Here is a 13,085-nt window from a genome sequence, read left to right as displayed (position 1 = left end):
TTATTTACTTATTGAGTTAAATAAAAGAATCAGTCAACAGGCAGAGTTACGTTCAACACCTAACATAACTTTCCAAAATGGATATTATTTCATGGACTGGGCCACAAGTAGGATTGGGAGATTTTCGTATTAGGAGCTATGGCAGAATACTTGGCAACTTTCGAGCAGCGGCCCACGAGAAACTAAATAAAAACATCACAGAAAGAGACCAACGCGAAAGGTATAACAAGTAGCCACCCCCGGTCAAATATTTACAAGTGTTTTTTTTTTTTTTTTTAATTTTCAAGTTTAAAATCTATTTGGCACCTTGGCGACTGTAGTAACAGATCAGGATACAGAAGTATCGCCTAATTTTTTATTTTTTAACTTTACAAGCTCAGAAGACCTTTGATGTCTTGTGTCTTGGCGATTGCAGTTGGCGAGAACAGGTACCAATATGATATATCATGAAATTATTAAAAATATAGGATATAATAAACGCTTTAATCGTTGGCTGTTACATTATTTTATTTAATTTTACGAAATATCAATACATTTATCTTATACAAGCACATTTTTGACAGAAGAAAGTCAATTTGTAACAGGTTTGCCTAGATAACTTCAAAGTAAATAAACCAAATAGATACAACAGCGTTGCTTCATAACTATATATAAGTTAATTATTTGGTGAGATGATGACGCACAACTAGAAAAGGTAGGCTGAATCCACTTCCAAAGAATAACATGAAGTACAAAGTGAGCTTGTACCTATTGTTGATACTAAAAGGCAGATTATCACCGACTTCACCACCATGTCCTCCTCGACGAAGAGCAGACGTAGTGAAACTTCGGGTAGCTCTCAGAAGATTTCTTACAGCAAGCATTTTGATGAATATTTATCTCCAAAAAATCTAAGCAAACAACCAGCAATCTAAATTAATTGCAAGTAAAGATATTGTCCATTAACAAGAGGAGAGAATGTAGCAGAATTCTTCAATAACAAATGAAGAACTTACGTTGTACCAGTCACAGTTAAATAAACATAACATATTATTGCATAGCTAAAAACTTCTCGAAATAAACCTGAGAAACATAAAATAGCTTTGAAATCAATTTTTTTCTTATTAAAAACCTTCTTGTTAAAAGTTTTCCTTAAATAGAGTTTTACCGATGCATTATTGTGTTTACACCAATCGAAGAGAAAAAAAGCATCACAAAATCCAATTAAATTTTACTATTTAAAAAAAATTTACAGTAAAGATAAACCTTTTAATTGAAAAAAGCCAAAATTTTTCGTTGCTGTTGTTCATTAAAACAAGATTTTCTTAATCTGATTTGGCAACAGTCTTTTTAAAAAAATCTGAACGTGCTTTGTTTTATTATGAGATTTATGACTGGCTTGCTTATTTAAATAAATTCTTAATCCTCTATTAATATCCAATTTGCACTTTACGTGTTCCTTATTTTACGAAATTTATAAATTTCGGTTCTATTTAAATCAAATTTAGGAAATTCAGTTTTCGTCTGAGGTGTTACTTGTAATGTAATGGCTGAATATTAGCATGGCTATTGCTGTTGTTGATAGCAAAAAAGTCATTTTCACTGGGCGAGGTCAAACCAAATTATTTATTTACAAAAATATATTTCAGTGGCGCCAATTGTAGCAGAAAATAAAATTTTTAGTTTTTGTATTCATATCACTTCATATTCCTACGAACTAATTAGTGCTAGCTACTCTACATTGTCGTCGTACTAGGACTGACGCTGATTCAGCTGAATTCTAATTTTTTGAAATTCTGATTTTTACGTCAACATTTGACTTTAAGCTATGGCTTGTGCAACACTTAAAAGAAGTTGTGAATGGGATCCTTTACAGAGTCCTACAGGAAGAAGTCCTAAACGTCGCAGATGTGCAGCAGTTATGTCACCATCGCCAAAGATTTTCAAATCTTCCTCCGAACCTCAATCTCCATTCGGAGAAGTTACTTCCAAACTAACCTCAGAGCAGATAGCCCAGAATATTAGAGATGAAATTAAAAAACTCCATCGAAGAAAGCAACTTCGATTTGAGTCAAGCGACAGCTCTGATAGCTCCTCCGGAATATCTGCTCCAACTTCCAGTTCAGGTCTCATGGCTCCTACATGCCGGGATCAGCCACTTTTCACTTATCGTCAAGTTGGTATGATTTGCGAGCGAATGATTAAGGAAAGGGAAAATCAAATTAGAGATGAATACGACCGCATCCTCAACGCTAAATTGGCCGAGCAGTATGACACTTTTGTCAAGTTTACTTACGACCAGATTCAAAAGCGCTACGAAAACTCTACTCCCAGTTATTTATCTTAATCACTTCTATTTGCGAGTTAGAAAATATTAATGCTACCGAACTATGAACTTGAGGTAACATTCAAAAAATTGCTGCATTGCCAATATAAATTTCTTGCTTTTACTTTTCCTTCCCAAATCTAGATATATATTTTTGTTTTCCTTTATTTCAAAAGCTGTATTGTATAGCAGCCAGAATATATATAATATAATGAATTTTTGTCTCATTGTATGTGTGGATGTGTCTTTAATAAGTTCTTTTTGTTACCCACTCATATATGTTAATATTCTGCTGTAAAATAAATAACCGTATTGATTGTTTATACAAGTGACAATTTTGTGTACAGTAAGTAGCCAGTTGTGAATTTTTCAATCACCAAAAAAAAGGACTAGTAATGGTGGAGTTTCCGAATTGGATTTGCTAATCAGGTGTGCATCGAGTTCTAAGACTTACTTTGAACTCTTGTAACTCTTAAGCTATGCAATATCTGTATTGATTTTGAATATAACTTTATAATTTATTATGTTACTTCAAAGTGCCTGGTACGAATTTCTGAATATTTTTATTTGTGTGATGTAAGATTGTAAAACTTCATATATTCCATTAAAATTCTGAATTATTTATCAAATTTTTCTAAAAGACATTTTACTCTTTCTTATAACTTGTACAATTTCATTTGTAGACAAATTTTGCTGTACTCAGTTTTGAAGTAATCATTTGCAAGGCTAAGAGGCATAAAAAATATTTTGATCTTTATTATCATTTGCAAGAAATTTGTTTGCTGTGCTTGATTGATGCAATGGTTAAATAGAACATTTATTTTGAGTATCAGAAATGGATGCCTTAAAATTTATAGCTCAGTGTTAGTAGATATAACTTGCAGAAAATTTTATACTTGTACTTCAGGCCTAAAGTAACCTGTCTTAAATAAAGTGTTTGTTCTATAGCATTTGTTTTATCTGGAAATTTCTTTTAAAATTATAAACCAGTTTCATTTTGTTTTTGTTACTTCATCTAAGTTTTGTTCATTTGTATAGATAGAAGACTGGTTTATACTTGCTGGTGCCATTTCATGAGCAAAAATTCTTATCATATCTAATAAATTCAAATATTCAGTAAATTAATAAGAATTAAAAGCCTAAAAAAGTATGTTAAAGTTTTTGTTAATAATTTATATGAAGTACAATGGAATTATGACCTCGCAATATTTTTGGCATTTCTTAAGTCTCCCATTTATATTATAAGAAATAAAGAAAGTCAATAGAATTTCAATCCTCTATTAAATATTTCATTTATAAGCCTGTAAAGTAAGAAACAATTGGAAATGATAAAGAACTCTTAATGCTAATTAATCAAAATTTTATTCTACATATTTATAATGGGCATGGCCCCCTCCTCAGTAATTTGAAATCTCTTTTAGTCCGACTCACTATTTCAAACTAATATAGAAGATTTTTCTGAATCGTCATCAATTAAAATTCTTTGAAAACTAGAAAGGGAAAACAAAATTAATCTTTTTGCATATATTTAGCATACATGATAAATATTTTGCTTATATGTGAAATTTCGAAAGTTATTGCGTGTGTATTTTAATTTTGTCCTCCTCAAACATTGTGCACTTGCGATGCACATAACTTTTATGCATCTTTTATGAAAAAATTTTATTTGATAAGTACTATAACAGTCAATCCATGTGGCAGAATTTTTTAAAGCTTTCTGCGACACTTCTCTCTTTTACTAACACCTTTCTAAGAGACATTTTTAATAGTAGCATATATATATGTTACTAACTTATAGTAACAGAAGCACTTTCTGTTCACAAAAAAAAAAAAAAAAAAAATGCTTTCATGTATAGAACAGAACAGTATATATATAATTTTACTTATAAATGTAAGATTTTTTTTTTTTTTTAAATCTAAATATGAAAGAATACATATTCTAATATTATTGGTGGTATTCTGTTCTAAACAATATTAGTATAGTTCACCTGATTTAAATTTTTGCTATCTGGAAACTACTTTTTATAATATAAATCTGAAATTCTAGCTGAAGCCAGTCATTGCAGAATTTTTTTATTTTCGAAAAAAAGAAAATCAGAAGCGATTTTCCACTTCTGATATGCGAGAAGGGCATTTTTTTAATATAATTCTGCAGAAAGGGGGAGGAAATATTTCAAAAATTCTGCAGATAAGAAAACCAACTTCTTTGCTTCCCAAATAAAAAATTCTATCTTCAGGAATTCTGTAATGTTCTGCGACAATGTAGCCACGTTCTGTCACGGACAATCAATAAGGAGGGATGAATTTTGTAAGTTAATAAAATATTAAGATATATGGGGTTTAGTAAACAAGTATTCCAAACTAAAAAGATTTCTTATAACACTGAAATAATCATAATTTTTTTTAAAAAAATTCTTATATTAGACAATGTAACCATGGACGGTGATTTTCAGATTAAAGGATGCTTTACTATTTCCTTCGGCAAAACTTCTGGGTGTGATCTACTTTCTCATCATTTAGTTAGCGTGTGTTTTCTTATTCATTTCTGTCTGTTTCTTGTTAGAACTGGCAGAAGTTTTAGTAAGACATTTGTTCGCTTAAACAACATATTTAAGATAAAAATTAACTAACTATATGTAGACAATAGTACTACAAACCAGAAATAAAAATTTAATCAAATCAAGGTTGCAAAATTAGTGATTTTTATGAAAATTAGATAATTATATCTCTTGAAATTCAAAATGTGAATTAGTTTAAGCAATATTGCCTTAATATTTACCAGGATCAAATGATAGAATAGATATCCTATAAATTATTAAAAATATTCATTTCACATTCTTATTTACTTTTATGTTTCCTTTGCTAAAAACAAAATCAAGTGTATAAGAATATCACCTCAAAAAATAAGTTAGGAATGATTTTCTAACAAAATTTTCTAGATCAGATTTTTCAGGAGCAGGGTTGCAAAAAACCCGGGTTTTTGTAGAAAAACCAACCCGGGTGGGGTTCTATTGGGCTTTTCTGGGTTTTTTATGGGGAGGTTTTCGAAAGAGAGGGCAGGGATAAGTACCTTATTTTAAAAAAGCTTATTTTAATAAATAGTAATTAAGTTTAATTTTATAAATTTACTTCATATAGATAATTAATACAAAAGAATTGATGTGAAAGTCTGAAAAAAGTTTCTTCTGATATCACGATACAAAATGTTATATGTGCTCACATACATCACACATTTGAAACTTATTTTAACACAGGTTTATTTTTTATTTATATTTTAATCTTAAAAAATGTTTGAGGAAAATTTTTTATTTGCATAGAAATCAAATCAATGGTCATACAGTCAAATCTAGCCAGCAAGGTGACTCTCCAGTCTCCAACACAACTAGTTTCTTCACTGTAGGTTAATTTTTTTTAGGCTAGACTACATATATATTTCAATAGAATAGCTCTTTAATATAACAGAGGATGAAAAAAGAAATCAATCTTAGAAAAACCCACTGTAGGGTGGGTTTTTCAGAGTGGGTTTTACCCAGTAAAACCCGGGCGGGATTTTTGCAACCCTGTTCAGGAGTTCATCTGTGTCATCCATATTTACAGAATTAATATATTTAATTGACTATTGAAAACTTTTATAATTGTTTTGTTTTTTTCCTTGAATTGTCGGGAAGAAAAATAGTTTTACAACTAAGTCTTTTATTTAACATTTTAAATAGCTGGGTAGAATTAAATTTTGAAATATTTTTGGTAAAAGTTCTGTTTGTTAACTAATTAGATAGATTATTAAGGTTTGATAATTAAAAAAATCTTGAATATAGTTAAAGTTGATAGGTTTCATTTGCAATCAACTGTTTAGCAGTTCAAATAATTTTGTACTCAATGATATTAAAGCAAATCCATTGTGGAAGTTTAATAAGTTAGGAATATGTATGAAAAAGGCATTACATTAAGTAAAAATTAACAAAATAGAGATAAATTTTATTTTGCAAAGCTAAGTGTTCTTGTAACATTCTGTTTGCCAGAAGAGATGTGGCTCCACAATGCTGTTTATGACCCACAACTTGATTAGCGTTGTGTACTAACTGCCTTTAACTCTCAGACAAGCTTAGAACTACCACCTGAGATAGAATCACAGTATTTAACATAGACTATTCAGTGTTTATGCCACTGAGCAAAAGTAAATTTACTCAAAACTGTTTTCAAATTATTTTGAATGGTTAGTTCTTGGAAAAAACTAAAAGATTAACCTGAATACATTTCATTTGATTATGTTCAATGGCTTGGAAAACTTCAGAAGAAAAGAATTTTAAATTAGTTCGAGCAATATTCTGCTTTCAATGTTTTTAAATAATCTTTAGATATTCTAAAATAAATCTCTCATTCGATTTATAAAAATCCACTAACTTTCATGGTCAAATAGATAGGTAACTGAGTATAAGCAAGTACAAGTTTCTAAAATAGAATTTTGAAATTTCCCCGTGTATCTTTCCACTTATGTCTACGAGACAATGAATGAACAAGCTTAGTATTCTAAAGAAATTTTATTAAGATATGTATTTAAATTAGTAGTTCTATCATTTATAACATTTTTCTGCATTTTATAAATTCTAAAAGGTCTCGAGCCTATAATTGTTAAAGAAAATTATATTGTGACACAAATAAGACTTACCGTGTTTTATTAAATTTTTTATGTTTTCAGCTGACGTTAAAGGGAATTATAAATTTCATAGTAAAGAGCACAATTGATATTGTAAATATTACAAGTACACATAATAACAATATAACATAGTGTGTTTTCTAAGATTTGGTGTAAAAATAATTTAACACTAGTACACCAAAACTTAAATTTTTAACATTTATGGCTCCTGTGCCAAACTATGCGATTTTCTATCCATATCTATCAATTCACAAAATTGTCTGCTTAACACAGCATTTCTCTTTAATAATTTTATTTTCAATTATCGTTCTCTTTAGAGAATGTTCAATCAACTGAAAGTTATACAATATTTAACATGGCGTTTTTAAAAGGTGCTTATTTTCGTTTTTTAACAGCCCTTAAAGGTGCTTTATTCATTGGATGTTTTTAAAAAGTGCTTAATTTTCCCTCTTCCAAAAGGAGATTTTTGAAAAGGGAATGTCGATTTTTGCCATGTATTATGTAAAAGCATGCTTTTCACATTGTTCTATTCAACGTTTTCACGATTCATTCAAAAACAATTTTGGTGTATCGTCGGTAGTTAGCATATGGAAGCGCCAATTATTTTACATGTTTGATGAAATACTTGAGAGCCTGCATGTGCATCTACTAAGCTGGGTTTAATGAGATTATTGCACTCTCATATGCAACTCTGCTGCATTTTGCAAGATATTCTCAATTTCAGGCTTCATTTTCCACTCTGATATTGAACCAAAGAATCTCTTGATCATTTTATAATGGCTAATATAATCAAAAAAAGAGTTTTTTGTGAGAAACTAGTTATATTATCATGATCATGTAGACTTTAAAAATTATTTTGTCAATGTATATAGTGCTTAAAAATATTTTTTGAGTGCTTAAAAAGTACTTAAATGGTGCTTATTTTTTGTTGAAAGATTTGGCTACGCATACTGTTTGAGTAAATCTGAATGGCTTTGGCAGTGGTTAGAAAAAGTTTATTTTAAATTAAGAAATTAAATCACAAAAAGATGAATAAATATTTTTAAACAAGAATTTTTAAAAATAACAATAGTTTTTTTCTGATATGATGGGAGCATTAGAATTTATTTGAGCTCAGAATTAGAATTTATTTTGTTGGTAAAATGGTAATTTTAAGAAACTGAACAAATTTCACCTAGCTGGTTTTATTTCTGAAGTTTAGGAAGTGATAAAAGCCTGTTCTTAGTATAGTGTTCTAATTTTAAATTTAACTACACACTGGTTTATGTAACTACAGTTCTAAAGCGTAGAGTTTTTGAAAGAAATGTTTTCAAATTTATTTCTGCCTTGCCGTAGTCACTGAAATAAAACTTGATTTGCATATCCTTCTCAGATATTTGTTTTAACAATTTATTGTGTTTACATAATTCTTTAATGTATGTAATTTACTAACTTTTTCTAACGTAAAATATAAATGATATCTGTGTAATTTTTTATTTAACTAGGTAATTTTATTGCATTTAGGCATTTTAAAAATACAATCTAATGTGGATTGGAAATTCTAGGTCTTACGATTTTTTTTTTCTAAAATTCTGTGTGAAAATATTTAAAAAATTGTGGATACTTCAATTTTTTTTAAGTTTTGTACTTTACATATTGCTTCGTATCTATTGTGGCATTGTTAAAAGCTTACTATGAGTTACTAACTTCGGCTGCTAAAAAGGTGGTGGTGATTAAGGAAGTGTAAAAAGGATGCTATGAAACCTCGATATTACGAAGGCAAAGGGAGACAAAATATTTCTAAATAACATAAAACTTCAAATCAAACCCTAAAACCTGTCTTAGTGTAAACTTTGGCAACAATTTTCTATTCTATTTTTGCCTTTATCCTCTCTTGACACTTAATCCCATGCAACCTTTCTGAATATCTTATTTAACAGTTGGTTTCTCTTATCTAATTTATGCTCGAATCTTAGGATAGATTGAGTTAGTAAAATATTATTGTGGCATATTAATTAAAAGCATGATTTTAAAATTTATATCAAAGTTGAAAATAAACAGGCATTTAATTCCCTTTCACACAAATTACTTATATGTAAAAGAAAAGCTAAATTCTGAAAGTTATATCTTGTATCGGTTGCTTAACATTTATCATATTGATTTCTAGAGCTAATTTCTAAATTTTGTTTTCGTAAAAACTTTTTTAATATCAGTTAAACAAAGTTTTTGTATTATATTTTTTTAAATTAGACTTTGTTATTGCAAATTTTGATCATGCGTGAGTTTTTTTTTTATTTGTTCAAAGAACCTAAAATTTGAGTACTGACAAAAGCTACAATATATATATATAGTCGAACATGATCCACTGTTCCCACATCTTAGTTTTCCTGCAAGTATTGTATTGTTTTAAAGCTCCCATTTAGATCGTTCCTAATTCTCGTTTAGAGGATTCTTGAAACTATCAGAATCCCGCATGTTTGGGTAAATTGACTCAAACAGGTTTGATGTTTTTACATCATTTGAACAAATGTTGAAATTTGTGGTGTTGTCAGTTCAAGAAATGGTTGAAGAAGTGCTAAGTGATACTGATGAAAATTGAACTGAACAAAACCAATTAGAGCAAACATTTGCAGAAGGCCTTGTAGCCTACAAAACAATGAGGAACTTTTTGTATTCACACGAACTTTCTGAAATTCGACAGGAATCTACAACAAATGTCGAAAATTTATAGTTTGTGCTGAAAAGAGAGAACCAAATATTTTAAATAAATAAATGTATCTATTTATCCTTTTTTTTTACAGGAAGTACTTAATTTTTTTATACTTATTGTAAATTTATTAATTTTTATACATTTTCTAGTCATTACTTGATATGTCTCTAGTCATTACGAAGTAATGAATGGTCCCTTGAGAAACGATCGATCAAGGCTCTACTGTATCTCATTATGTAGACTTAAGTAAGTTGGGCAGTTCCAAAGAGCAGGGCACATAGAGCATCAACCAGAGGTCTATTATACCCAAACCCTAAATCGTGATTAACAAAAAAGCTTTGTAGCTCAAATAAAGTTCAGCAAACACCTGACAGGAATATCTTGCAGTTCCCATGCCTTAATGTATTTCATTATGTAAGATTGCATAAGTAAAATATTTATATATTTTCCTAAATTTTAAAAATTTTCTTCAGTAGTAGAACAACCAGCCAATTTTAATTTACAAATAAAGTATGTAAACAAATCACAAGCGAGCTTTGTAGCGATTGAAAGTAGAAATCAGGTTAACATTTTACGAAAATAAATATTTTCTGAAGCAATATATGCATATCAGACTTTTTAAAAAGGGGAAACGGAGGGCAAATATAGTCTAATCCCCATAGAGGTGATATGTAAATAGAGCATGCACATCAATAATTTTTCTCCTCATTATGACACAGGACTATTCGAGAAAGAAATTTTCTACTCTCAGTTTCTCATTTCAATAAAAGTATCGATGCAGGAATTTTAGTTAAAAATCTTAAAATATGGTGTTTTACTGTGCTACATTTGGCTGCACAAAAAAAGTTTGTTAAAAAAAAGGACCTTATACATTTCATGGGTAAGTTAAATTATCACCTTTTGAAATTACAATTATTTTTTAAACTATCCTGAAAACATCATGAGAATCCTATTTACTTCATTTTATTCATTCTAAAATCCAAATGTATACTTTTAAAATTATCTTAAAAATAAATATAAATGAATAAGAACAAAACTTAACCATAATGTAATATAATTATTCAGAACTATCCAGTATTAATAAGTTTTTTTTTTAATTTTAGCATTAAAATATAGTAGGTTAAAAATTTTGACATAACATTGTTGTTTCTTTCCTTTGCTTGTTTGCATTTATTTTTTATTCTTTATAATGCTTTTTAAAGAATTAATTTGTCGATATTTTTTTTTAATACATTGAATTAATTTAATTCATAAAATACATTTGTTCAGAGAGAAGATTTGATAAAGAACTATTCGATTAATAGAGCAAAGATTTTAAACAATTATAAGTTCTTCAATGAAATTGTTGAATCTTTTTACATTGCTTTAATACATGAAAAAATAGAGAAAACTAACAGTGGTATTAAAGCTGATTAGCCTTTACAGGTGTAAAGTTTAAAATCGTAAAATTTAATAGTGGATTTTTTTTAAGATGATGCAGATGATTCTTTATTCGCAATTTTCATTTTATTTTATTACAACAAAAATCATTTCTTGTAAATGTTTTTTAAATATTTCAAATACTTGAGAATATATCTGTGACACTACAAGTTGCAATACATTATAAAATCAAGTTGGATTAAAATGTAACTGTGCTTTTTGTTACTTAAATATTGATAAATAAATAAAAAATTATTATACAGGGCTGTTACAAAACAACTTACTATGTTTCTGAAAACTAATGAATCAAATTGTAATAGTTCTATTAAAAGATACATTTTAATTGTTTTTAAAACCATTCAAAAATTAAAATTTTCTTTATTTTGAAAAATGTAAACAATTTGGTACAGTTTATATGTATTGAAAAATTGGACCTATGAAGTACAACACCAGCAGATAGTTTATAAGAAAAGTAGCATGTCAAAGTTGAGCTAAGTTTCTCCTCATAGGTTGGATTGTAAACTAACATGAAGTTAATTAAATACAGCACCGTATCGCACATGGAATTAGTTGAGATAGAATTCTTTCTCGTCTTTTATTTAATTTAGATTTATTATTTGTTTGTTTTATTGCAACCACAAGATATTTTTGTTTTGTGTACTTGGCAACTTCGATGCATAATTAGTTTATGTACTACATCTCTTCAGGCCTGTCTTTGTATTAAGAAAGAAATATATAGTGAGAGAATTGAAATCTATGTGTAAGAATATAGAATGTATCACTAACGACAATTGATATTTGACGGACGCGGCTTACTTGAAATAGAAGGGGAAAAACAGTTGCTAACGTAAACAAATGTCGCATTTCAATACCCACACTATGTTAATTGCATGCATTCCATTTTGAAAAAGTTAAATAGAAGGATGTGGAAACCACGCTTTTTGCACAGTTCGACATGGTAAAGAATAAAAAAAAGCATCTTTAAGGGCTTTAAAAAGCGAAAAAAAAAAAAAAACACCTTTAAGCACTTCTTAACGTTACGCACCCTGCCCTGTTTAAATAATTCATTCTAACATTTAAATTATGTAAACCATACTCTGTTACTTCCCCTATACAAAGCAAGTTTGCATATTCTTTTTTTTTTTTTTATTTTTTGCCCAACTCAATGCTACTAGATAAAAGTATGATTTAGCATCTAATCCACATGAATTATTATTGTAATGACATGGTAAAGAAAAATTCTTGTTTTGGAAACTGCAAAATCAAACACTTTTCAAAAACAACATATGAAAAAAGTACTTTTAAGGGCTTTTAAAAATCAAAAATAAACACTTATTAAAAATAGTTTATTCTTATGTCCTAATAAAAAACAAGTTTGCATACTCCTTATTTTTTTATTTTTGCCCAACTCAATGCTACTAGAAAAATATGATTTAGCATTAAAAAGCAAGCATAATTTTGAGAGCATTTATGTGCCGGTCAAACAGCAAATAATTATAATATTTATTAAGTTATTATTTTCCACAATTTGTGTTATAAAATCGTACATGCTATTAGAAAAGCTTAATTCCTGCCTCCTAAGTCACAGATAACATAGGAAGCAGCACATCTGTGGTAACTACTTTGCATGGTTAGTGTGCTGGCAACCACAATCAGCAAAAACTTAACTGGCTATTTTACCTATTCTCCCTCTTACCCAAAAATGTAATCTGCTAAGATCAATGGCAATAATTAAACAAATTTTCAAATATACACACTAAACAGTTTTTTAGCCAAACAATCGATAGATGAACCAGTTTTCTCATTTAATAAGGGTAATTCATGCTAAACTTCATAAAAGTAATAAGTCATTTTTCATATTTTAAGAGTAAATCAGTAGATAAAACGGTCTATTTAAAAAAATCATTTATAAAATTAGTTGTTTAAAAAACTGAAGAGTTAACAGCAGGATTACTGATTTACATGATTTATTCCCTTTATTGACTGGCTCATGTAGAAAAGAAAAACTTAACTATAAA

The 13,085-nt window shown here is 28.7% G+C and overlaps 1 protein-coding gene across 1 annotated transcript; it reads left to right on the top strand.

Moving 5' to 3' along the window:
- Positions 1–1,300: 1,300 nt before the first annotated feature.
- Positions 1,301–3,255, top strand: akirin. Its single transcript, XM_016071257.5, has one exon. It carries the CDS (start codon positions 1,808–1,810, stop codon positions 2,324–2,326), a length of 519 nt encoding a protein of 172 aa, XP_015926743.1. The 5' UTR covers positions 1,301–1,807; the 3' UTR covers positions 2,327–3,255.
- The last annotated feature ends 9,830 nt before the right edge of the window (positions 3,256–13,085 follow it).

The sequence above is a fragment of the Parasteatoda tepidariorum genome, chromosome 3 (genome assembly GCF_982258835.1).
Source record: "Parasteatoda tepidariorum strain Cologne lab strain chromosome 3, Ptep-v5.0, whole genome shotgun sequence".
NCBI classification, from domain to species: domain Eukaryota; kingdom Metazoa; phylum Arthropoda; class Arachnida; order Araneae; family Theridiidae; genus Parasteatoda; species Parasteatoda tepidariorum.
The sequence above is the reverse complement of the archived record's forward strand: the minus strand, read 5'-3'. Positions and strand labels throughout refer to the sequence as shown.

Excerpts from the sequence above, each read along its gene's own strand:
- akirin (XM_016071257.5), top strand. The coding sequence starts at position 1,808 with ATGGCTTGTGCAACACTTAAAAGAAGTTGTGAATGGGATCCTTTACAG.